This window comes from Zootoca vivipara, chromosome 10 (genome assembly GCF_965207765.1).
Source record: "Zootoca vivipara chromosome 10, rZooViv2.hap1.1, whole genome shotgun sequence".
Lineage (NCBI taxonomy): Eukaryota > Metazoa > Chordata > Lepidosauria > Squamata > Lacertidae > Zootoca > Zootoca vivipara.
The window spans coordinates 4,046,615-4,074,033 of NC_142593.1; the positions used below are offsets into that span (position 1 = coordinate 4,046,615).

At 44.1% G+C, this 27,419-nt stretch overlaps 1 protein-coding gene across 6 annotated transcripts in view; it reads left to right on the forward strand.

Annotated features, from left to right (window-relative positions):
* VPS13A (vacuolar protein sorting 13 homolog A) overlaps nucleotides 1-27,419 on the forward strand; it is a 162,437-nt gene that overhangs the window by 104,882 nt on the left and 30,136 nt on the right. For 5 of the 6 annotated variants that reach the window (XM_035100322.3, XM_035100323.3, XM_035100324.3 and 2 more), the window contains 9 exons: nucleotides 12,785-12,931; nucleotides 15,157-15,285; nucleotides 16,135-16,268; nucleotides 17,715-17,844; nucleotides 18,572-18,804; nucleotides 19,430-19,583; nucleotides 21,937-22,083; nucleotides 24,207-24,288; nucleotides 25,033-25,102. In XM_035100322.3, the coding sequence (XP_034956213.1) occupies nucleotides 12,785-12,931; nucleotides 15,157-15,285; nucleotides 16,135-16,268; nucleotides 17,715-17,844; nucleotides 18,572-18,804; nucleotides 19,430-19,583; nucleotides 21,937-22,083; nucleotides 24,207-24,288; nucleotides 25,033-25,102 (1,226 nt within the window). Of the gene's footprint in view, nucleotides 1-12,784; nucleotides 12,932-15,156; nucleotides 15,286-16,134; nucleotides 16,269-17,714; nucleotides 17,845-18,571; nucleotides 18,805-19,429; nucleotides 19,584-21,936; nucleotides 22,084-22,211; nucleotides 22,311-24,206; nucleotides 24,289-25,032; nucleotides 25,103-27,419 lie in introns of those variants that run through there. The other variant, XM_088652968.1, reaches the window with a different exon arrangement.

Genomic DNA, 27,419 nt, shown 5'->3' on the forward strand with positions numbered 1-27,419 from the left:
ATGAACTACCGTGTTTCTCATATTATAAGACATGTCTTATATTAATTTTTTTCTCAAAAAAACACACCATGGCTTATTTTCAAGGGATGTCTTATTTTTTAATTAAGTTTGGTAAAGCAAACTACATTTATTCAGTTATAATTAAGTTGTCTTCTTCTGGAACATCTTCATAGTTCTCCAAACCCAAACTCTACAGCAAACTACATTTATTCAGTTATAATTAAGTTGTCTTCTTCTGGACAATCGTCATACGGTAACTCTCCAAACCCAAACTCTACTGCAAACTACATTTATTCAGTTATAATTAAGTTGTCTTCTTCTGGAACATCCTCATAACTCTCCAAACCCAAACTCTACAGCAAACTACCGGTACATTTATTCAAGTATAATAAAGTCGTCTTCTTCTGGAATATCATCATAACTCTCCATATCCGGAATTCCATCCTGAATGTCTTGCGACTCCAGTTCCTTTAGAACCATTGGCCCCAATCTTTCATGTCGAGCAATACAGCTCTCAGTAAATGAGCAGCTCTTATCCAGGTAACCTGCTCGGAGTGCCTTGGCAACAACACTGTCACTGATTTTATCCCATGATTTCCTCACCCAATTCACAACCTCTTGCAGGCCAGGTTTCACAAAGTTTCCACGCTGATTTCTTGTCATTCTATTTTCAATGTAGTCGTTAATTTCTACACGCAAATTGTCTTTGAATGGCTTGTTTATTGCAATATCAAGAGTCTGCAGATAAGCAGTCATTCCTGCAGGAATCATTATTTGATCTATTCTTCTCTGTGCAAGGAACTTCTTCATGTCTTTAGCACGATGAGTGCTGGCTGAATCCCAGACTAGCAGACCTCTTTGGCCACCTCGCGTAACAAGTGGCAGCATTAATTCAAGCCACCTCCTTATAACTGCTTGTGTGCACCAGGCTTTTTCAGATTCAAGAACATAAATGCCAGAAACACGTTCAATCTTATTTTTCTTGCCCTTACTGATGATAACAGGTGTGACTTTCTGTCCATCCAGACGAATTGCCAAAACACAGGTAACGCGTGTACTCTCGTGACCAGTGGAGGGAACGTAGATTGAGGAGGCACCCCTCTGTTCAATTGTCGTTTGGGCTCCTTGACCCATAAACACTGCAGTTTCATCCATAGCAATCACGTTGCAAGGTTGGTATTTAGAAAAGTCAATTCCATCAACAAAGGACTTGAATGCAAGTGCTCGCTTAACAACTTCAGCATCCTCCAACTTAAACAATGTTGTTGATTTTCTGAGAGACATGTCGTATCGCTGAAGGAAGCCATCCAGCCAGCGATGTGATGCTTTGAATTCTGGGGAGATTTCAAATTGTGGTGCCATTTCAAGGGCAAATGCTCTAATATCAGCCCTGCGCACAACCAAAGCCTTTGCTCTCCTGTCAGCGATCCACTCACTGATCATGTCTTCCAGCTCAGGAAGTAAAGGTTGCCGTCCAGAACCACACTTGCGCTTCTTAGAATTTCCCATGAGCACCTGTAGACTGAGTTTATCATAATCTGCCCGCCATTTTTGGACCAGTCGCATATCTATTTTCTTCTCCAGGCAGAAAGCCGCAAGATTCTTGCCCTTGGAGTCCTCTACAATTCTCTTCTTGTAATCCACAGAATAACTCCTTCTTTTTCCACTCATCTTGTCTGGGGGATTGTTGCTGGGGGAGAGAGACAAACAGTGATGAGTAAAATGGCAGACTTTTACGGTACTTTCATGCATGCAATTAAAGCGTGCACAAACCATGCATAAATATTGTACTTTTGCACCAAGCAAAAGCACACTGAGGGGGAGCAATTGCATGCAATTAAATGGTTTGCCAGAAGCTGCTTTGTCATGCTGGCCACATGACCTGGAAGCTATACGCCGGCTCCCTCGGCCAATAATGCGAGATGAGCGTGCAACCCCAGAGTCGGTCACGACTGGACCTAATGGTCAGGGGTCCCTTTAACATAGGACCTTAGGAATGGAAAAGCCTATTTTCTCCCAATTTGCTATAGCCTCTTCCTAAACTCACGGACCTGCATAATCAGGTGAGCAGGCAAAACAAGCAACAGAAATAAGTCAATAGCTTGGCAGAGAACTAGAACAGGTAAGCAGGGCAAAAGGCAAGTTGTGGGTCCAGAAAAAGACAAGGATTAGAGCTGGAGGAATGATGGAAGTTGGAGCTTTGTGGGGGTGCCTTCAGGTACTAAGTGCAGCACTAAATGCCTGATACGAGAAGCGAGAAGGGAGAAGGGGGCATTTATCAGGCAGTGCAACTACCGGTAGATAGCTGGCATAAAAGAAGCTGCTGCATGCTCAGCACTTTTGAAAAAAATCTGACCTTTCTATTGGTGCTTAAATGGGAAGCTGTGCATTCTTGAAAAATTCTGTTAAGCAACTGTTGGTAGTGTATGCTGAGAATATGACATTGTGGGGACTAGCGGTTATGGGAGACGGCTGTACAGAAACTCCCGCACTGAAACGCCACGGGGCCAATTTCAAAGCTACCCCGGGGGAGAGCAGCCGTGGGAAAGAAGGGACGACCAACGTGTCGGGTACGGGATGGCCGTGAAGCCTTTCGTTAAAAGGAGGTTTTCCCTGTGAAATGAAGCTGCAGGGACCAACAAGGCAGCCGCTCCCCCCCCCAATGCCCGCTCTAATACTATTCATTTACCTCCCCCCCCAAAAAAATGGATGAGAAATGCATTCATGCATTTCACATATTGCCTGTTGTGACCTACACTAAAGTTTATATGATAAAACAGGAAAAGAAAGCTGATTTCTCTGCCTGGAATCCCCCACTGAGTTTAATAGGATCTACTCCAAGGTAATTAATTATAGGACTGCTGCCTAAAACACCCTTTTCAGAAACAATTTTTACTTTACAGTTTCACTGGGTGATGGCAGTGGGAGTGGGAAGCAGATAGCATTTGGCTATTTAATAGCATTTGGCTATTAAAACTTTTCCTGTCGTGCTAGGTATAATTTATTGATGCCATTTTTGGCCTGTTAGTCACGTTCCTTTGAGGACAGCTCAAAGGCTGGATAATCTGCACTGTTAAGTGCTGCCTTCCTCCCAGGGGATTTGCATTTGGGAGATTCCTTTCCTGGGCACTCTAACCTCCTTATCTTGAACTAACACTGCAGGCTGCACATCACTGTCTTGTCTGCACCAGAAACTTTATCAGCGTTGCTATCAGGAACAGCATTTTTATGGATGAAGAAGACCTGTGTTTACAGTTAAGAGTCGCGCGCTTCGAGCTGCGCTTCCAGCCAGCTCCCGGGCTTCGCGCGCTGCCTGCTAAGCTCCTGCTGGCTGCCGGGGCTTATCAGATCGCGCGCTTTGAGCTGCGCTTCCAGCCAGCTCCCGGGCTTCGCGCGCTGCCCGCTAAGGCTCCTGCTGGCTGCCGGGGCTTATCAGATCGCGCGCTTTGAGCTGCGCTTCCAGCCAGCTCCCGGGCTTCGCGCGCTGCCCGCTAAGGCTCCTGCTGGCTGCTGGGGCTTACCGATCGCGCGCTTTGAGCTGCGCCTCCAGCCAGCTCCCGGGCTGCTTAGCAGGGTCCCGATCCTTTCTTCTTTGCCCGCCGCGGCTCCTGCTGAGCCTTCGCTGAGGCTCTACCGTAGCCGGGCTTCGCGCTGAGGCTCCTGCTGCAGCTCTTGCTGTGCGTGCTGCAGCTCTTGCTGGCTCCCACTCGGACGGAGCTCCACGTGGCAGCGGCATCCGGTTCCGAGGAGGCATCTTCCTTTTCTTACGGTACCATATTTTGCACAGACCTGCTCCCACCACAACCCGGTACTGGTACGTCTTATTTTCGGGGTATGCCTTATATTTCGCCAGGTCATGAAAATACTGCCATGCCTTATTTTTTAGGGATGCCTTAAAATATGAGAAACACGGTAGGTGAGATGTTTTAGTTCGTGGGGCATCATATCCAATGGAAAGGGTGTTCGCCCTGTTGCGAGGCACTAGACAGGAGCAAAGACTTGTGGGAAGCAGGCTGGACTCCCTCAGTTTTTCCTCCTTTCTAGACACAGACAGTACGTTTCTCCCGGATCTCCTGACTCAGCTAGTTTCTGAACCCCTTTTTTCCCCTTTAGATTTACCTTCTCATCATTTTAGTTTTACAGTTCTTTGTCCGCGTGTTGTGGTTCCCCCCCACACACACACACACAAAACCCTTTACGTTGCTTTTTACATTTGGTTGTTCCACTTATATGCCGCCTTTCTTGTATTCCTTAGTTGTTTACTTACATTGATAAATTTTCCAGAACCGGTGTCCTTGCCGCAGTACCAATTGCCATTCCTGCCTTCAGGCGCAGCGGCCCACTGCCAGCGCGCTCTTATTCTTTGCTTCTGTTGCCACTGCCATTTTTCTGGGGTCACAAGTGTATTTCTGTCTTTCATTTTGGTGTGTGCGCTACTTGTGTGACTGGTGGTGTGGCGTTTGCATTCTCCTGCCCTGATTTAAAAACAGCTTGGCCACCTGTGCCCGGTTTGCTGTTTTTATGTCCCTGCCTGACTGCTTGTATTGGCCTTTGATTTTGAAGCCTGCCTGCCTGCCTGCCTTCCAGTTTGCTTTGGCGGCGCTGGAGTGCCTGCCCCTCGTCCTCATCCCCCCAGTCGGCAGCTGTGACAAGGAGAGAGTGTGTAGCTTCTGTTTCCCTCCCACTCTTGCTCCACGGTGTGCCAAACCGAGTTGAGTGGTTTGGCCTAAGGCTTTTGCCTGCCTTTTCTCCTGGTCCACGGAGTGGCAAACGGAGACCTTTGGGCTGAATATGTACAAGACTGACTACTCCTCCCACCCCCAAAACGTGGATGAAATTCAGGAGTCTTCAGAGAAAAATGAACAGCAGAGGGACACAGACAGTGAATTGTTAAACATACTAAACCAAAACGTGTCCAAAGGTAAATTTCTCCCCTCACCATTGAATGAGAAATATGAATTGTGTGGCTATATGCCCTCCTTCCCCGGAATAAAGACTCATGACACCAGGTTTAAGATTTAATTAATTGGGTGGTTAAGGCCACAACTTTATTAAATATGCATGTAGAGCGGAATTGGCTTAGGCGTTGGAACCTAACAGACTATATCCGACTCCAACCTGTGTGTTGAAGTCTGTGAGAAGTTAACCACCAGAAAGGAGCCCCGCGACGTAGATCTACTAGAGCTCCTCCTGTGGCCACCGATGGGGCGTGCCTTACGGCCCAGGCAACTCCAGGCTCAGGACCAAGCCTCGCCCCCGGAATCCTTTAACGGAATTACCTCTCCAAGATAGGGCGGCTGATGACGTACTTGCCCCTCCTCCACTGATTGTTATGCAAATTTCCAACGCCTAACCGCCACTCGAGCCCACCCTGGCTCGCCGCCAATCCGCTCACATGTAGTACCCTCTTGCCAATTCGTGGGTATAACATAAACATTATTTAATTATTTAATATTATAACGTTATTAATGGGGGCTGTGGTCCTAGTCTCTTATTCGCCTAGTTATGTACACTAACATGTAGCCAATCGTGGATTCCCGTAATTATGTTTCCGAGCCAGATATCATTCCCCATAGGCGACAGATGTACACCGTCATGACGATACAGGGCTGCTTCACTCTGTTTTAGGCTTGGGTGCGAGACTACTCGGCCGTTCAAGGCTAACACTCTGCGGATCACAAAAGAATTCAAGCGCCGCCTAGTTCTGTTCATAGCGATCGGGCAACGTCCATCGCGCCAAATGCGCCTCTCCAGCAGGGATGACCAAAGCAGCGTCATCCCCGGGCAAGAATCCAATAGGGTATCAAAATCACTGAATATTTTCAACTTCAAGTCCACTGCGTTACGGTAGGCAAGGTCGTTTTCCCCTAGCTGCAGCACCAGCAGGTCAGGGTAGCCGAGTGAAGCAGCCCGGCTTTCGAGGGTCGGCAACAGCTCGTTCCACTTCATGCCTCTCTTTGCAATCCAGGACACTCACCGATGCTGGGAGGCCCAGCCCGTGCCCCAGGCCCACTTCAATCGCCCTTTCGCGGGCCCAGTGAACTACGCTGTGCCCGGCTATCCAAACGCGCACTATCCGGCCACCTGGAAAACAAAGAGTGACAACCCGGGATCAGCTGAATGCTACGTACGAATGTACCTTTTGTATGCGTTTGATTTCCACCTTCCCAGGTCCTGAATCCTCTCGGAAGAAAGGCCCAGGTGCATGGCTGAAGTAGCTGCACCAATCCTGAAGGAGTGGGGCGAGAATTCGGTGGGGTTATACCCGCAAGAGGCGATGGCCTTGCGCAGGACCCTGGTGAACTGCTGGCGGGTAAGCCTGGCCTTGTCCTGGTGAATAAGGAAGGGACCCGGGCCCGCCGGACGCAGGTGAAGGAACCTCCTGGTATCCTTTACTGGACACGGACCCGCGGCCCCTGTCGCAGGGAGGCGTACAACGGCACCCTTTCCCTTCTGGTCGGTCTTTGAACGTCGGATGTGTACTAGAACCTGTGTGTCGGACAGTGACACATCCCCTATCAAAATACCCCGAGTGACACCATCCGATTGGTCCTCGCAGACCACCTCCCCTACTCTGAGAGCCCCAAAGTAGGCAATCGAAAACGCAGCTGAAAATAAGCGCGCCTCGAATTTCGACCAGCAAAGGATTCTCAATTGCTTGTGTATCTGGACCAACATGTCAAACGTGATAGGCCGCCTGTTGTCACTGGCTGGAGGCTGGAGCCGACGCCAGCCCTCCATAGCCCTGCGTAAGTGGAAGTTATCGCACGGGTCTATGAAATAAAGTGATTTTGAGAAGAATGTTATGGCTGCTGTGTGAATTTGAAGGGTCTTAGCGGCTCGCCCCAGATTCCTCAAATGCACCATGTATTGCATAACCTCTTCCTGGGAAGGCGGACCAGGAGTAGGACCCGTGGTTCCTTTCTGCCTAAACTTAGTGAAATCTGACCAAGCCCGCTTATACGAGTTAAGGGTAGAGGGGGCAACCGACGCAAATACTCCCTTCAGAATTTCGCGCTCCCAAGGTTCCATAAATGTTCCGGGAACGGCTCCGGCCACAGGCGTGCCTCTGGTGCCAACGAGCGGAAGCGGTCCATCTGGAAGCGAGACAAAGCATCTGCGATATTATTATTAAGCCCAGGCACAAATTTGGCTGAGAAATGCATGTTGAATTTCAAGCTTAGTAGGACGAAATGGCGTAAGAGAGATGACACTCTCGGAGATCTTGATGATTGGCGAGCGAGGACGCTGACCACCGCTTGGTTGTCGGTTCTGAAGCAGACTCGCCGATCCCTGAATTCCACGGACCATAGGTGCACTGCTACAACTATAGGGAAAAACTCTAAGAATGTTAAATCGCGTGTAATATCCGTGCCCTGCCAGCTGGCCGGCCAACGCTGCGCACACCATTTACCTTTGAAATAGACTCCAAAACCCAAAGAACCAGCCGCGTCTGACTGTACCTGAAAATCGGAATGCAGAACCAAGCTGTCCTGCCATAGGGATACCCCATTATAATTTTCAAGAAATGTAAGCCAGGACTCCAGGTCAGCCTTAACGCCTCGAGGGAGACGCTTCCTGTGGAAGGGTTTTGTTAAACCTGCCGTAAGTCTGGCTAATCGCAGGCAGAAGGGGCGGCCTGGTGATATTACCTTGCACGCGAAATTCAGGTGACCCAGGAGAGATTGGATCTGTCTAAGGGTAAGTTTTTTACAGGGGATGAGCTGTCTAATAGTCTCCTTAAGGCCCTTAATTTTGTCCGCAGGCAAACGAGACGTTTGCTCTACTGTGTCTAATTCTATGCCTAAATAAGTTAAACGTGAGACGGGCCCTTCCGTTTTATCTGCTGCTAACGGCACCCCCAGCTCGTAAGCAAGGGCCGAAAATGCTTGCATAAGGCCTGCACACTCCGGACTATTTGCCCTAGCCACGAAGAGAAAGTCATCCAAATAATGCGAGACTCCGGACAGGCCAGTTTTAAAGCGCAGGGCCCAATCCAGGAACGTGCTAAAGGCCTCAAATGCAGAGCATGCCACGGAACAACCCATAGGCATGGCTTTGTCGATGAAATATGCCCCGTCAAACCGAAAGCCCAGCCATCTGAAGTCTTGCGGGTGGACAGGCAGGAGGCGAAATGCTGATTCGATGTCGCACTTTGCCAACAAGGCACCCTTACCAAATTGCCTTACAAGCTTCACTGCCTGGTCAAAGGAGGCATATTTCACCGTGCAAAGCTCCTGAGGTATGCCATCATTTACGGATCTGCCCTTCGGATGAGAGAGATTATGAATGAGTCTGAATTCGCCTGGCGCTTTCTTAGGGACTATTCCCAAAGGGGAAATGTGGAGTTCGGGTATGGGTGGTACTGCAAAAGGACCCGCCACGCGACCTGCAGTAATCTCCTTGTTGATTTTCTTAATCGCTATGTCGGGTCTCTCCCTAACAGATTTCTGATTGGGGGGGTTGCTCGAAAGGGGTGGGCTTTTTACTGGGATTCTAAAACCGGAGGAGAACCCCTCCCAGAGGTAGTTAGCCGCCTTTCTATTGGGATAGTGATCTAAAAGGAGTTTCAGGGGGCCGAGCTTTATAGGGGAGAAAGCCAGAGTGAGTGATGTATTAGAGCCGATTACTGCCTGTTCCCTGGGGGGCGCCACTTGCGTGTCTGGGGCCCTGGTGTGAATTGCCTCGCCCGCCGCGAAAGGACTGCCTCCCTTTGAAACATGACACTCCAGGGTGCTGTCCTAGACATTTTTCGCATTCATGCGTATATTTACAATTGGGCCGCTGACAGATGCCCTTATTATATTCCCAGCAGACCCTGCGGCGCGGGTCCCTCCTGGGTTCAAACCTGCCAGACTTAGGGGGATCCGTCTGTTTCCTTTCCACATATGGGACCACGTGGTTACTCCAAAAATGCTGGTTGCGCTGATCCCATCTGGTCTTTGGATTCTGAGACGCGTTCCTACGAAAGTCTTCATCGTAGCTTAAAGCCGCCGCCTCCCCAGCCATCTTATTTGCCAACCTAACGTCAGCTACATAAGCCCACAAGTGCAAGGCCCTCTTGGGGTATGCAGCTGAGATGACCGCCGCCCAGATGTGGATGCCATCTAGCCAGTTTTCGAACGTACGGTCGGCGCGGGGGGTCTTATATCTGCGCCTACCGTAGTTCTTCATCTTTTCACCCTTTCCCAATGTATGCGACAAAGGCAAAAGGGTGAAAATGTCAACAAAGTCCCCGTTCAAAATCTTTTCCCTCTTTTTATTTGACAAATGCGAACCCAAGAAAATGTCGGTGTCAGAGTTGGTGGAATATTTTGAATCTGGCACTAAGGCGCCGTCCCTCCATTCTAAAGTCCCTTTAAAACCCTTGCGATGGGCGCTCGATCTCCGCCTATGTATCCAAAGAGGAAGGCCCGACTGGTCTTCCGCAATCCCCCAATAATCCTCCATCGGGATGTCGCCATCCGATTCGGAGGTCGTACCTGAATCGTCCGAGTCGTCCCTGCTCCTCTTGCGCTTGCCGGTCTTCTTCTTGGCTTTCCCTCCTTGACGCTCTCCCTCGATCCTTGACTCGTTCTCGGTACCTCCTCCAGGTCTGGACGTACCCTCCTCCCCGGACGTCTCGGAATCCCCGGTCCCCTGCTGCACCAGGGCTTGCCCAAGCTGGTCTGCCCGGTGACCTGCCGACGACTGAGTGGAAGAACCTGCAGAATGAGACCCCTCCCCCTGCCCTTGGGAGTTGGAGGCATTAGCGCGCGCCTTCTGCCTTCGTGTCCGCGGGGCTTGGCTCACGTTGCTACCCCGGTCGGAACTAGAGGTGGAAAATAGAGAAGCAGAGGTACATGGCGAATCGCTTTCCATTAAACCGGTGTCGAGGATGAAATCCTGTGACTCACCTGGCTCTTCCTGCAACTCGCGAGGATCCTCCTGAGTGGTGGCAGCCATGGGCGCAAGCGTTTTTGCAATGGCCGCCAGCTGCTTGCACACGTCCAGCTGAGTTTTTTGCAGCGTGGAGACCACTCGTACCAGGGCCTCAGTCTTGTCCTGGGCCGCAGGGCTCTTGGAGGGGGCCTTACCCTGCGCACGCTTAGGAGCCATTCTCGGAAAGGTGCTGAGCCTAATTTTTTTTTTTTTTGCTCTGTCCTAGATGTGCTTGTGTGTCCGTGTGCGTGTATGCGTGTGCGTGTGCGTGTGTATGTGCTTTATTTATTTTATTATTATTATTACTATTATTATTATTATTATTTGTTTATATATATGTATATACGTTTATGAGTGTGTGTGTGTGCGTGCGTGTATTGATATATATATATATATATATATATATATATATATATATATATATATATATATTGTTATTTAACTTATAGTGTAATTTAATATTATATGTATTTAATATTATAAATTTGATACTATACCAGATGGTGCTAATACTTCCAATCTAATGCTGCTAAGCAATCTGACTAACGCAATTAATTAGATAAAAGCTGCGCAATTAATTATGTGAGCATACACCAGTACAAGGAATAAAGAAGACAATTAGTCACAGCACATTCAGGAATTCCCTCAAATAAATTCAAGGGTAGTGATTATACAGTCTAACCTGATAGTCAATTATTCGTAGAAAAGAATTATGTTAGGTAATTAATTCACCCCTGTAAATTAAAGCCTGGGACGGGTAGGCAGTTAATTAATTCACAATTAATTAATTCGATGCATCCACTGTAGCAAATAATATACCTAGGTAAGCAATGAAATTCAGACCGTGCAAATTAATCAATTATTCCATTATTCCAAAAGGGAATTGTGCCAATGTAAATAAAATAAATCACTGCCAACTATATCCTATCGGGTAAGCAGAAACCGCACTCCAAAAGACTGCCGAATAAAGGAACCTCCTAAAGGCTTCTCAAGAGTTCTGCATCTAACTCCCTTCTGTATTAATTATTTATTTTCCCTCTCAGTATGAAATAAAGTCGCGCTAATACTGTTCCTGCTGCGCGAAATTCCGGCCTATTTTATGGCTCAAATGGCCACCGCGACTTGCTGTTTACACTAAAGTTCCCCACTCAAAATGGCGTCGGTTGTGAGGCAGTCGCTTGCAACAAGCCACACTCAAAATGGCTACCGTGCCACTCAAAATGGCGCTGGCACACAGCCTCCCGCTAATACAACTGCACCACTCAAAATGGCGCCGGCCACGTGGGTCTTAAGGATTCCCAAAATGGTGGCGTCCTTGCCCACAACCAAGATGGCGCTGCTGGAACCCAGTGCCCTCACCGCTATAGACCAAACACACACACCGCTAAGCTTTCACTCACACAACAAGGAGCTACCAATCACGCAGGGGAATCACTACCAGAGAACCGACTAGGGGGGAGGCCAGCTAATCGACAAGACCAAAATAGCGTGACCGCTGCCGCCGAAGCAGCAAACTCACCAGACCGCCCGGATGAGAACGGAGAACTTCGCGTTGAAAATCTGTTGCAGTGAGGCAGCCGCCTCGACCCTGCAGGAATCACCGCCGCCGGGGAACGGGAACCGACTCTGCCTATCCGCCTCGAGCGGCAGGAAGACTAAGCGCTGTGGGGAGGCAGCCGCCTCCGCCCGGCAAGCCAAAAGTGGGCGCCGCGCACCGTCGCGCGGAGAAACAGCTGACAGGCGGGCCAGCGGCAGGCGGGCGATCCTCGCAGCTGTGGCGTGCTTCCCAGGGGCACCGGAGGAAAAAACCTGAACGCGATGCTGGTTGCACAGCTGACTGGCGCTAGCAGCTGACTGGCGGGTCCCCGCCGCTGCTGCAAACTGCCCCGGCGAAGAAAATAAGCGTGCCTCGCTTCCCGATGACGATCGCGAACCAGCCTGCAAACACCCTGCCCGAGTAAAAAGGACTCAAATAAAGGTAGAGAGCAACAACAAGAAAAAACGCCAAAGGAATTGGTGAATTGTTCGCTCCGGCAAACAGCGAGGGAAAGAGGGAGCTTTCCCGCCTGCGGAGGCCTTTAAACGGCGTGGCCCCGCCCCGCCCAGCCTCATTGGCCGGTCGGGGTGTGACGCAGGCGGGAGCGCACCATCGCGCAGGGGCTGAACTCGCAGCCCCTACGCGATGGTACAGTCGGGCAGCCCACAATCCCACCTCCGACGCAAGCGCGGAAGTGGCTTTCTGTTCCTCCTAGTGCTCAAAGGCAGGAAACCTCACTCAAAGGCAGTTGATCTGTCTCTTATCTCTGGAGTGGCAGTTTGTTCTTGTCTTTGTCCAAAGCAGTCTCACTTCTAGCTTGTGCTGCCTTTCTGGCCTCTTCTATATCAGGCACTTGTTTTTTGTTAACCTGATGGAGTGTTTTTCTGAGTATTTTGTTTGTGCAACTTCTTCCTCCCTAGTTGTTGGTCTTTGTATTTTCAGATGAAATGGTCTCTTAGTCTGATTACCTTTGTGTGCTCCCTCAGAATCATGCTTGAAACCCTGGAAAGTTTCTGCTAGTCAGTACAGTATAGACAGTACTGACAATAATGAGCTAGATGGACCAGTGTTATGCTGGTGTGAAGCAGTTTCATGTGGTTAAATATATATTCATTTGCTCCAAGTGGTGTTGGGGAGCTAATCATATGGATGTTTATGGCAGAATTTGCATTGATCTGTAGAATGCAGTGTGAATTGTATCCCCCAACTCTTCTTGCAAAAAAGTTCACAGATTGTGCAACCAACAATAACTACACACATACAGTTTGGGGGCACCCTTAATAGTAATGAGACCGATGTACACTAAACATTTTTTGTCTTTCCCAGGTTGGTGTCACCATACATAACAGCAGTTTCAACATCACTAGAATAGTGACTTTCACGCCTTTTTTTATGATCACAAACAGAAGTATGCATACTTTAGAAGTAGCTGAAGAGGACAATGAAAAGTGGATACCAATAATTTCCCAGCAGGTAAGTCTTTTGGGATCTTCTTTAATTTGAATTTCTTCTAGTATCTGGGGCACTTGTATATCATTTCTTCTTCCCATCACACACACAGTTCACGACACAAAGTGTTGCTCATTCTCAAGTTGTCTGATTCTGAACTATACTATGCAAGCTTAAAAATAATAGAAGGTTTAAAATGCTTTTTTCTTTGCCTGTCTATTTCCTTTGCTATACACAGCAAAGGAAACAGTTGCACTACAAACTGTATATAGTACCCTATTAGTAGCTTATGTTAATAGCAACATTTATGCTGTCTTAGTCTTCATTAGCTACTAACATGAGTTTGACCAAACTGCGGGAGGCAGTGGAAGACAGTAGTGCCTGGCGTGCTCTGGTCCATGGGGTCACGAAGAGTCAGACATGACTAAACAACTAAACAACAACATGTCTTCATTAACTTCAATATAGGATTCTGTAGCCTTGGTTAATTTTCAGCTCATTTGTTCTCCCCCCTCCCTTTTTTTCCCTTTTAAGCACCATTCTGGAACAAAGTGTTGGTACCACTTTCTTAATCTCTAAATAATGACATTAATGTATTCGTCTTTTCATACCAGAAATTAACTAAGGGTTAATAGGCTCAATCTACTGATTGTCTTTGCAAGCCGTCCTGACCCTTCTTGAAAATGTACTCACTTGAGCAAAATTAATGTGTGGAAATGGAAAGTGGTTGTAATTGGCAGCAATTCCTATGATTTCAGTGGTTGAGGGGGAAAGAAGTATCAGACTAATTAAAATTGCTACTAAACATGAAAACAATCTGGTCAAATTTAAGTTCTTCTATGTTCCACTGAACTAAGTTAAATGGGCAAAATCGTGGTATTTAATGGTACTTAACCAGCTAAATCATAGTTGTGCTTGCCAAGTCACTACATTTCTCCAAGTAAGCACATACTTATCAAAGCTATTGTTGTTATTGCACCATTTGTGTACATGATGATTTCCAAAAAGGATGGAATGGGTCTGTTGCCCGTAGCACACACAATTTAAAAATGCACACAAAGAAGGCAACAGAGGAAGGGAAAGGAAAATGATGGAGGGGTAAACAAGAGAATAATAATTTATTATTTCTATTACATGTTCTTACACTAGTTACTGTAGGGCAGAGGTAGCTAACATGGCTTCAGATAAAGTTGAGCTGTGCCTCCCATCAGCTCTAGCAATCATGACCAGTGGTCATGAATGAAGAGAACTGAAGTCCAACAGCATTTGAAGGGAATCATATTGACTACCTCATGTTATTCGGCTATTTACCAAAGGCTTTGAAGGAAAGGTGGAGTTTGAGGGGAGATTTGAATGTTTAAGAGGTAGCCTCACAAAGGCATTCTAGGAGGTTCTTCCAGACACAATGGACATCACAGAACAGAGGATGGGGTTGAGGGAGATGAGGGTGATTAAGCTGGATGAGCAAAGTTGTGATGGCATAAGTTTTAAGTCCAATCCTTGGAAGTTAATAAATTCCTGTCAAACTTTCCGGCTGCAGGCAAATTAACTGCATCACCGTTCTCTCAATGGGGGAGATTGACTTCCTGTTTTAATCTCCTCCTGTGGCCAATTCCTTTCAATTATTATTATTTTTAAAAAAATTCTTTCCCTTACCCACGGTGTCCAATGTCTTCAAATCATTTGTTTCGGGGAAAACCCACTGCTCCTCCACTGCCGGCTTGGAGCTTCGCTCTGTGAGGGTAGCGATTTGCTTGGAAATGGCGCCCGCGACTCTGCACTTTGTTCGCTCTCGAGGCTCTTAAAAGAGCTTGCCGGGAAGCGGAGGAGTCACTTCTGGGCGCAGCCGAGCTCTCATGTCCCCATAAAGCTCAATCTGGGTTTTTTGGGGGGGTCTGTGGCGCTCTCGCGGTTCCCCCCTCCCTCACAGTGCCAGGAACCTCGGAGCTCGATTCCTCGCCGATCAGCGCTGGCGGTAGACCAGAAGTGTTTTTACTTTACTCTTACTAATGTTATTCATCTTCTAAAGAACAGATGCATGCAGATTTCTAAAGCTGAGAGTGTAGTTGACTTTTTAAATAATTGTTTCATCTCCAATGTCCAAATGATGTTTAGTAATAGAATCACAATCCTTAAAATTACTTAATATTAAGGTGAATAAGATAAAGGGTTGATTTTTGGAGGCTGCTCTTTATTTTCCATTATGTGTATCCTTTACAAAAGTATGTATTTATCCTTTTCTTCCCCAGTGCACTCCTTTTTGGCCTGAAAAAAATGAAAGCAAGTTACGTGTTAGAGTAGAACATTCTGACATTCCACCAAAAATTATTCGGTTTGATAAGCAAGAAAATTGTTTGCTGCTACATTTAGACAACAGGGTGAGTAGCATAATTTACTAGCTACATAACTTTTAAATGCATGTTCTACCTTTTCCTCTATCCAAAATGCATAGAAATGAAGGGGATTGCCATGAGTTTGATACCAATTCCACCCAAGTTAGTTGCACTTAGGTCCCATTGAAACAACTGAGACGTAAGTTAGTCATGATAACCTATCTTTTCATATTGATTTCACTGGAAACTAAGTGCAACTATCTTGGAGTTTAATCCAACTACTAACTTGGAGTGGAATCCAGCAAAGTACAGGCGTAATTTGGATCTCAAACACCTTGGCTCCCAAACAAATTGGCTCCTGAACTATAGAAACCTGGAAGTGAATGTTCCAATTTTTGGAAGCCGAACATGCAGCACAGCTTCCGATTGGCTGCAGGATGCTCCTGCAGCCAATTGGAAGCTGTGCCTTGGTTTTCGACCAGTTTCAGGAGTCAAAGAGACTCCCAGAATGCATTCTGTTTGAGAACCAAGGTACGACTGTAGTTCAATTAGTATAAGTTACATTTCATTTGTGCAAAGGAACTTCTCCTTCTTTCTCCTCTTCCTGTGCACCTGCTCCAAGTCTGCACCAGAGAGTTGGGGAAACTTCCAGAACAGTTTTAAGGAAGGTGCAGTGATGATCACGAAGAAGAGAAAAGGGGGATGTTTCATTGCACTGCCAGAAATCCTTCCCTTGGCAAACAACCAGCCCCATATAAAGAAATCAAATGAATACTTTTAAATGAGCAAAATATGCCAAACTAATTCAGCTTTTAGAACTAACATAATTGTTGTGATAATAAATTAGACTAATGAATAAAATCAATTTTAATGCACTGTTTTCATATCTGATAGCTTGGAGGCATTATTGTGGATGTTACACCAGCTGAACATTCAACAGCAATTACATTCTCTAATTATCATGATGGTGCAGCTCCTTTCCTGATCATTAACCATACCAAAGAAGAAATGGTTGAATACGGGCAAAGGTATGAGTGGTGAAGGTAGGGGGGTTGGTTTATGTATTTTACAATAACAAAACGCAGCTCCCTCTCCAGTGGTTCCCCTAAACTCACACCACTGCCACCAGTCTCACTTATTTCCTCTGAATCTTTAACTTACCAAGAACCTGGTGGGATACAGGCATGGTACAAAGCTAGTCAGATACAGGTACTACATTTGTCAGAGGTATGGAAATATATTTATTACACAAATGCCCATTAAAACTTAATTCAAATAAAGAGAATTTATTCACATGATATACAAGATTTCCTTCTAATTCTATAGAACACAGAACACTGTAGGATTTTGTCACATAGTTGTGGCTGGATAACTCGGTCTTGGTAGAGCATGAAACTCTTAATCTCAGGGTCGTTGGTTCGAGCCTCATGTTGGGTAAAAAATTCCTGCATTGCAGGGGATTGAACTAATGACCCTAATGGTCCCTTCCAGCTATACAGTTCTATGATTTTATCTGAGTAAATGCTGGTAATCAATAATACAAATTCTTTCCTGTATTATCTTACTAGTGCTTCACTGCCAAACAGGAATTGGGTATCTTAAATAAGTTATTTGTTTGATTTAGCAAAGCAAGAGAAGACCACAAGATACTTGAGAAGTTGGTTCTGTCTTATGGCTTTTAACGTCTGACCCTAATTCAGCAATCTTTCCCAGCCTCAGACACTTTACGCATGCTGGTTTTTGAATTCCATTCAAAAAGTGAAGATTAAACATTTGTTACATTTCTATACTGCCCATATAATCGAGAAAACAATTATATAGGCAGTTTACAGACCATTAAAATACAAAGTGTAACGCAACATTTGAATGTTAAAAAAAAACACTAAAACCAATGTTAAATAAATTAAAATGGCAAAAACCTCTATGAACAGAGTAGTTTAGGCCAACATCTAGCAAGCAAAGGAAATAACTTCGTGTAAGAATCGAAAACCACTAAAATAGATATTATTGTTAATATTATACCTGGGAAAGCAAAAAGATTTTCATTTGGTACCTAAAGGTCCATAGTTGCTACCCAACTCACATCACTTGGCAGAGTAACCTGAGGAGGTGTCTTCAATGAAGATCTCAAGGACTGGCTGGTATATGCAGGAAAAAGTCATCCTTCAAGTAGTCTGTCTCCAAGCCGTCTAGAAATTTGATAACTGAGGACCTGAATGGGTTGGGTTGTAACCCTCGTCATGTGACAGAGGCAGGAGAGCAAAGAATTCTGGGAGGCAGGCACAGTTCTCTTTAGTTTTTCTCTCCTTCCTGATGGATTAGGTTGTTTCCCCCCGGCTCTCTCTGACCTTCTCTGTCAGCTAAGTGCTTTTAACTTCAACAGAACTTTATTTCTACTTATTTACTGTTCCCTCCTATATCCTTTAACTTTCTAGTATTGCGATTTACTATGTTTTTCTTGTTTTTGGTTGCAGTTCTCACAATGCAATGGAAGATGTTCTGTCCCCAAATAAAGCAGTTCTGTACACATGGGCTGATCCTGTAGGGTCTAGAGCATTGAAATGGAAATGTGGAAAGAGCAGTGGGGAAGTAACTCAGAAAGATGTATGTATGTTACTATTAATAACGCTAAAATCAGCGTTGCTTATTAACAGTCAAAGGATCTAATACTCAAAATGTTTTTAAATGTTTTGCCATAGTCAGGAGCAAAGATCCAGCAACTACAGACAAAATCCATGAGTAAATTGGATCTGAGCTATACCTTTTGTTGTAAGATGGTTTGCAGTGACTTCTACAGGATTAGCTCTAACGTGACCTACAAGGTTATAAAAGATTCCCAGCTAATTGGGAGCTTTGTTTGTAGCTGGTTGAAACCAGACTTTCTTTATTGGATGCATAGTTAAGGCCTCATCTGGATCAAGTGACATAATTCTGGTTGTGTGCAGATTGATTTGGGGCCTGATAACCAATAGCTGTGTCAGATGTGGCTTGCAGCAGCTGACACTTAACAGTAGATGGAGATAAGCCAGAACCATTTTTGAAAAGATTGTAAGTGTATCCAAACTTGCAAATATATTTGTTTCAAATATTTTTATACCCAGCTTTCATACAGTTTACAAGAGTAAAATCCAACTTCAGAAAATAAGATATTAAAGTAAAGCACCTCACAATGAATTAACATAGTAAAATACAAAGAAAAATACCGGTAATCACAGTAACCAAGCAGTCTTTCAATGTATGGTATCAGTAATCTACAGAATCCTTGGTGAATGAAAGCGTTTTCCGGAGACGGTTGTCTTGAAAATAAACATTTGCTTGTCTTCCATTTTAGGACTTGATGACACCTATCCAAGTGGGAAGCAAAACTATTTATTTAGTTTCATTTTTTGAAGGCTTGCAGCGAATTATTCTGTTCACTCAAGATGAAAAGGTTTTCAAACTAACATATGAAAGTGAAAAAGCTGAACTGGCAGAACAAGAAATCATTATATCATTGCAAGATGTTGGGATTTCTTTAGTAAATAACTATTTAAAACAGGAAGTAGGCTACATTGGCATCACAAGGTAGTGTTGCTTTAATTTTTAAAACACAATATTTTCATTTTAACTACATATGCTTAAAACACTTGGATTCAAATGAACCTGCTTCTGGATGATATAACATAAGAATATGGGCATGATTCAGCCAGTTAAATATTTTTAACAGTGCATTCCTATGACTTTCTATTCTGATCTCAATATAACTTTACATCCAGGCAAGTGCATATAGTACAGTATTGCTTTCATTTCAGAGGAACAGTATTAGACACATGCTTAAATCTTCTGTCAAAATGATTAGGATTTGAAAATACTTAAGTGTGGCTGGATTGTGCTCAGTATAAATACAGTAAAGCCTCAATTGGGGCAAGTTAGAATTGTATTAGTTTCAGTACTCTAAAAATGCAGAATAATTTTTGGAGCTTCCAAAAAGTTTTATTAAAGATTAAAGAGATAGTTTTGGAACTGGAGTTCTTTTTGCTTCTAACAAATAGCTCAATTTTAAAGGTTAAATAAATTTCAGGGGTATCATGAAACATTTATTGGTTTGTCAGGTGATAGTTTTGTTCATATTTTTTTTCTGCAAAATATATTGTGTTTGATAACTATCAGGCAGGGTGAAGTTTACTTGTTCTATTCTTTTGTTTGCAAGTTCTGATATCATTTGGGAAACAAAACCTAAGAAAAAGTCAAGATGGAGGCCACTGAGTTTGAAACAAACTGAAATGCTGGAGAAAGAATTTAATGACTACTGTGAGCACTCACCCACAGAAAATAAAATAGTGGAGCTGGATGATAATACTCCGGTAATGTTAAGGGGAATTTTCTTTGTTTGTCCATTTAAAATACATTCATAACATAAAGCTTGGCATAATTGGATATTGCTCTTTTACTAGAAACTTGTCAGCACGGGGTCATATTCAACTACATTTTACTCAGAGCAGACACATTGAAATTAATGAGCATGCCTAAGAAAGTTCCATTAATTTCCATGGGTCTACTCTGAGTAAAATTAGTTGAATCTTCTGCCCCTTGCCTTGACTTTGTGTCCTGCTGTAATTTGTTCCACAACAGAGGCTTATAGCCTGATCTTGTTTACTCAGGGATAAATTCTACCAAGAGTAACTGCATAGAGTTACAATTTTCACCTGCCTCCTGGTGTCTGGGGGGGGGGGAGGCATGAGCACCCTGGCCCCTGGTTCTCAGCAGCTGTGGTTCTCCTTCATGATCTCTAAATTGTCCCACAATATTCTACCAATGCATCTTGTCAGCATAAGGATTTCTGCTTGTACAATGGGACTTTCCCACCTTTCCTCCCCCCCATTCCCCAAATCTCCAGATTTAGGGGGGCACATGGCGGGGAATAGGGGAGGAGAACATCCTGTTGTACAAAGAGAAATCCTTCGGCTGATAAAACGTTTACATTGGCTCTATGCTGGGTTCCACCCATGGATACTGCACCTGGGCAGAGCAAAATTTAGAACTTTTTAGTAATAGGTAAAAGTTTATTATTGAACACCACAAGAATGAATGCCACCTTTCCTCTGAGAAAGTATGAGGTAGGTTCTTTGTTCCTGCTTCTTTTCTTTTTAATTTGTTTCTTCTACGTATTCTGAATATTTGTGTTTTGGTCCATTTGCACTGTTGGTGCCTTTGCTGCACTCAAGTGGGCACGTGTGTTGCAACAGACACATTTTTAGAAGGATTCTGCTTATAGTAACTTACTGCCCCACCACCACCAACTGTTGCCCTCTCTGCCTTCGTGATAGAAGTATAATGAATATGTGCCCCCATTGCCAGCATTTTATCAGGCACTAGCTGGCCCGGCCATGTGTTGCTGTGGCTCATCCCTGTGTTTCCCCCATGACGTATCCCGTCTCCTCCCCCACCCCACCCCACCCCTGGCTCATCCCTGTGATTTCCCCCACTCTGTCCGGACCCATGACCTCCCCCCCCCCAGTTCATCCCTGTGATTTCCCCCACCCTGTCCCAACCCATGATCTATTCCGTCACCTCCCCCCAACACCCACCCAGGAGAGTCCCCACCTTCATTCGGCCTAGTCTGTAAAGGCGAGCCGAGGTGCTGTGGAGAGCGAAGGTTTTCTAGCTGCAGTACCAGGGTAGAGGGTGCTGTTTTGCAACCTCTTTTGGCTTCTTTTCCCCAGCATGCACTTTTGGGTGAGTTGTGTGTTCTGATACACGTTGTGTGCAAATTTGAAGCGGTTTCAGTGAAAAGTGGAAACACACCCACATGCCCTTTTTACATTTATAGATAGATAGGTAGATAGATATGTGCCATAACCACTTGTGTTTGCCTGGAACTTCAGTTCAATGTGACATGTCATCATCATAAACTGGGATAGGGAAGCTTTTTTAGTCCATGACTTGCATTCTCTTGAGGGCTGCATGTTAGTGGTGGGTGGTGCCAGAGGCAAATGTGGGCAGAGCAACTAATGTAAATTGTACTTTTATATAGTAGGCTAGTTTCTTCACACACCCCTCCCTAGCTTCCATCTCCCTTTAAAGAAGGAGTTGGAGGTGCCTAACAAACAAAAAAATATGTTTAAGAAAACAATAATAATTTGATTGCATACACCATGTAAAAGGGGATGAGCACCCAAAGGCCATGTATGTGATCAAATTATTTTTCTGTTAAATACCTCCAGCTCTACTCTTTCTTTAAAGGAAAAGATTGAATCTATTCTCCCAAAGGAGGTAGTGGAACTGTTGCTGTTTCTACAAGGGCTTCTATTCAAAGCATTCTTCTGTCACCACCCATTCTCTCCAGACAAGCTCCCCTGAGTACTTCTTCCTCTTCTGCTTTACATATATGTGCACGAGATGTACCATACTAAAAGGATGAGGTGACAGAGAGAGAGAAAGAGTTGTACACTTCTGTCATGTTACAGACTGCACGTATTTTTGGTTTTGACCACATCTAACATCCACTAAGCACCCCAGTTGACTTCTGTCATGTGTCAGTAGCGCTTGAAAGAAAAATGATTCTCTACTGCTGCTCGAGTACTTGCTTAAATGTGTCCCTTAAATATCATTGACACAAGTGGTTATATTTGGCTAGATTCTGACTCATGTGGTATTGGAAAGATTTATAAGAAATGGCATTAAGATCTAGACATCTTTTTCCTTTTAATATGACAGGTCTGCTTGACACCTACTGGTAATAACATGAAAATGCTTCAACCAAATGAAATCCCTGTGAGAAGAAGCTTCTTGCCAGCTTTAAAAGTACAATACAGTACATCTGAACATCAGTCATCCTTCAGAGTCCAGATTTATAGAATACAAGTATGTTTCAAGGTTACCAATAAAGAATATTCAAAACCCTTTAATGTAACATCATAATTGAGACAAGAAAGATAATAAAGTAGCTTTCAGGGTTTATACCTGAGAATGACGGATGACATTTCTCATAGGGATGCCTCCTGCTGGAAAGAATAGGCAGGGAAGTCATTTGCCTCCTACCCCAAGGGAAGGAATCCTCCCGCTCACCAGACTGACCCTGCCTGCAGATGGTGATGGTTGGAGCCTCTTGTTCTCTCTCGAATATTTGGCTTTTCTTGGTCTTGCACTTTTCTTATTGCATATTTCATGAGCCGGTGTTTTTAACGGTTACTTTGTTATTAACTTTTTTTGGTTGTATTTTATTTCAGTACATTACTTCTTTGCCCTGTGTGTGTTTGTGTGTATGCTTCATTTCTTTTTTTATTCCTTCCCCCATCGTTTTCCCCTTGTGGTCTGAGGGAGAAATGTGTCTTCACAAGGGGCGTTTTGACTTCATCACAGTTCCCTGGGAGCCCTTACTTTGATTTCTGAAGAGCACAAAGCTTAGCAGGTCCCTCATTTACAATACTGAGCAGAGCCACCATTTTGTTTAAACACTTGTTGCTCATAAAACAACCTACCTAAGTGGTTATGGCTTTGCCTGTTGCTTCTGCGCCTCTGACCATGAAGAGTGTACAGGAGGCTACTGGTCAGACTCCAATGTCACCTTCTCTTGCAGTGCCTGGTATTATTAGGCAGGAGCTTCTGATTCACACTCTCATTCTGCAGGTGGGGTGAGTCATGCTGCTTTCTGTGTGAGTCATATTGGTTTCCTCTCATGGGCACACTTCTGCATTCACAAAGAGGTTAAGGACTCCTTCCCTTGTCGTAAACACAGAAGTCAGAAGTGCATAAGGCCCATAGAATGCCCATAAGGAAAAGAGTAAGCACCATCCCGGAGGTATATGAGGAATGTCATCTGTCATTCCCATTAAATTCACAGTAAGTCAAAATTCTGTTTTCAGGACCTGAAATTAATGTGCTATGTTGGGCTGTAATCCAAAATTACTCTGGGCTGTGGAGATGAGGTGTGGGATTCAGCAGAGGCATCCCTCTGCTCACTTCTGCTTCTGCCATCATTCCAGCGGTACAGATAGCCCCATTCATGTGCTGAACATGCATGCAGAAGGTATCTGGAGATATCCCTACTGGCAGGGCCCAGCACATAACCTCAAAATGAGGTGTCCTGAGGGCAGAGCTGAGCCAGCCCAGTATTTGCTGAATCGGATCTGCTCTCACAGCCATGGCTAGCCAGTCTGCCTGCCCCACTTTCCAACATGATGAGTTGCCCGACTGGATGCAGGGATAGTCCTTGAGCCTTGGTCATGACCATTAATTTCAGTGGGGCTTCTCTGATTGTGATCAAACCCATGCAATTATGCCCTCTTAACCACTTCAGTCTGAAGAACTGGCACTGTTACAGGTGCCACATAATATCCATTCCGCATTTGATAATATCCATTCCTCATTTGTAAGAAATTTGTAAGAAATCAATATTTTAGTGTGGCAGCATTTACATTTTTGAACTCTGTGACATTAGCCAGGTTCCTTCCCTGTACAGTACTCTTTTTGGCACCTGCTAAAAACATTTTTGTTTAGACAGGCCTACCCAGATATTTAGAATGCTGTGTTTTTAGTTGATTTATTTTTTTGAATGTTTAAATGTCTAACACCTTTCTGTTTTATTTTTTCTGTAAACCACTTTGAGGTTTTCTACAATCAAGCTGTATATAAATTTTATAAAATAAATTTCAGAAATAACACAATCAGTATAAACTGGGCTTCTTGACAGCATTTTAAAAATAAAAACATTTTTTAATTTTCAAATGACAAAAATTTGAAAATAGAAGTTTGTGTAAAGTGTATTAAGTTCCAAGTATTTTATTCAATTCATCTTACAAATATCAGAATTCAGAATAATATAGGTTAAATGATGTACAGACATTCAACATTTAGAATGCAGCCTTCATGTAATGAAGAAGCTAATAGGAAGTTAGGGTATAGCCTGTATAATTGTAAATTAGGACAAAAATAAGCATTTGCAAATGAACATCTAACATGCATCATATTGTCATTACCCTTATCAGATACAAAACCAGATTCCTGGAGCCATATTTCCCTTTGTGTTCTATCCTATTAAACCTCCCAAGTCCATCTCCTTGGATTCAGGTTTGTTAATACAGTTTAATGCATTGTTATTATTTTTCTGCATCTGTAATTAAGAAGAAGAAAACATTGAGATCTTCATTGGGGGGAAGTCATTCATAGTAAGAGTAGAAAATAAACTACATTTTGTTGACGGGATTGCATAGTCCTAAATTTGCTAGAAGTTGAAATGTCTCAGCATTTCATGAAAGCATATTATGCAAACATTTGTCTTTTCTTTTTTAACAACAATAGGTTCTTGTCAAAGAACAAGGCCAGTCAGACATTGCTATATATAGTCTCTTTAGGAAGCAAAGTGATCTCCACTCGTAATCTGTGGTTTTGCGAGACACAGCTTCTGCCATTTGTATTTTCCATGGTCCTCGTTCTGGGGCTATGAAGCATTCACCACCTTTCCCTGAAATCTGTTAGCTGTAGATAACACTTGCAGACAATGTATGATTGTCAAGCAAGAATGTTCTCATAGGATGGGTTGGGAACAGCAAGGAACTCAGTGCCCTTAGGAAACCTAGAACTTATTTTGAAAACTATACAATTGATGCAGTTGGAATTTGAAAATAACTTCTATGTAACTTCATTAAACTGTTCACAGTACCTTAGACCATTGGTTTGTCCAACCCTTCCATTATATCCTTTGCAAATGAACTCAGTTCTATATATTATAGTTTACATGTCAAAATAAATTGAATCCTACATAAGTATGAGTCATTTTTACCCACTTCTGTTTTCTGTTTGGAATTTTCATAGAACCCAAACCTTTTACTGATGTCAGTATTGTCATGAGAACTGCTGGGCATTCTCAAATATCACGTATAAAGTAAGTATATATTCCTGTTTCATTCTTAAATCTAGACTGCCTTTCTACTTAATCCATATTAATTCAGTTGGAACTTGGTGTTAATTTATTTCTGGTGTCGTGCAGGCACTGGGTTGGGTAATATCTCTTGTCACATGGCAAGGCAGGATCAAAGAATTCTGGAAACTAAGCTCATCCTATCTCCAATTTTCTCTCCTGCCTTGTTGAGAGTAGTCAGCTTTTGGTTGGCTCCTCATTACTTTGGCCTTTTCTCTTACCTGCGGATAATGTCTTCATGCTACTTGACTTTAATCCTCTCATTCACACCAGTTAGGCTTATCTGAGCCTAACAGCTGAGCTCCTTCAGGGCCCCTCTCCATTCCTTCCAGAGTAGCTGTTGACTTCCCTCCACACACACCCTTTCCCCTCACTTTTTTTCTTTTTCTTTTGGAGTCAATTTTTCCACAAAAAACTTCATGATCCCCCGCCCCCCAAAAATTCTTCCTTTTCTTTTTCTTTTGCTCCCTTTCCTTGCTGCTGCTATTGAGTGGGAGCAATCAAACAGGAAAAAAGCCTCAGCGTAGTTTTACTGCTTGCCAGCAGTTTCCCACTAAAAACATTTGCTGTGGTCTGTGGCCTCCCAGCCCTCCCCTCCCAGTACAGACACGTGTACAGTGGTACCTCAGTTTAAGTACACAATTGGTTCCGGAAGTCTGTACTTAACCTGAAGCGAACTTTCCCACTGAAAGTAATGGAAAGTGGATTAATCCGTTCCAGACAGGTCTGCGGAGTACTTAAACTGAAAGTACTCAAACCGAAGGGTACTTAAACCGAGGTATGACTGTATAGCCTTAGCTCTGCTGAAGGGCTATGTTATTGATTTTTTTTCTCCGCTCTACCCATAAATGGCATCAGAGCAGGAGCTGGTAGCGGTAATGGTACCTGAACCCTCTCGTGGATACAAGGAAAGCTAGTCTGAGCACGTAGACTCTGCTGAAGAGGCATTGCACAGGCAGAAAGGGGCACACTGTACTGATATAGAAGCAAGAACTGGGGGACCCGGTAAGATCTACCTCTGTTCCCCCTCTCCCTCTGTGAAAGGCTGCAATGTCTTCTGAAGTACCTAGGGCACAATCCCGGCTAAATGTGTGGGGATTACCTCCACCATCAGAGGAATTGTTTAGTGCTTTTCATTCTTCCTCTTCTGAGGTGGATGAATTTGCGGGCTTTTCAGAAACAGTTTTCCCCTAGGAAATCCTAGTACTCAGCCTCAGCAACTGGGCAATGCAAGGGGCTTCTTATTGTCTCCTCGAGTCCTGGAACAGATTTTAAAAGTTTTTATTGGCTCTTGTCTAATGATTTAGTCCATTTATCATCTCCAATACAGTGCCAGGTCCACCAATCCACAATTGCCATCGCCACCCCCCACCCCAACGTGTAAGCAGCCATAAGGCACCGCAGGAACTTGTACTTCCAACTTTCTACCCATATCCTTCCCATCCTCTGGAAAAGGCATAACACTCTTTAGATGTTAGAAGTGCTTTTAGCCAGGACAAAAGACATCACACATACCCATGCTCTGTTTATATCCTTTCACATGCTTACATTGGGGAAGGTTATTTCTGCTACTCTATCTTGGTGGACTAGGGCTTGTGTTTGTTTAATTTATGGCACCCTAAAGTTGCCCTGTTCCAGCTAATCTGATAGTGCACTCCACTAGATTGGCAGCAACTTCTGCTACTTTCTGTTACCTTTACCAGGCCCTACAAAATAGACCTGTTGGTCTTTGTTGGAAGTAGAGTCCTCTAATGTTTGTTTTTGCTCTAATTGGGAAAGCTGCGGTATATCCCAACCCAGTGCCTGCATGACACCATAAACATACAGTGGTGCCCTGGTTCTCAAACTTAATGCATTCCGGAAGTCTGCTCCAAAACCAAAGTGTTCCAGAACCAAATCGCACTTTCTCATAGAAAGTAATGCAAAATGGATTAATGCATTCCACACTTTTAAAAACAACCCCTAAAACAGCAATTTAACATGGATTTTACTATCTAATGATACCATTGATCCATGCAATGAAAGCAGTAATCAATGTACTGCACTATAAAATAAATAAAATAGTATTGTAGATGATAAAAATTAAAATTACATTTTTTCTTACCTGCACTGATGATAGATAGGTTTGGATGGGGGGCTTTTATCCATTTCCACAGTCACACAGTCAATCAATCAGTAGCTGAACTGGGTTCTACACAGTCACAAAAATTAACTGAAAAAGCCTCAAAAACAAAAAATGCAAAATAAAAAGCAAAAACAAAACTACCAAATAATAAGCTCC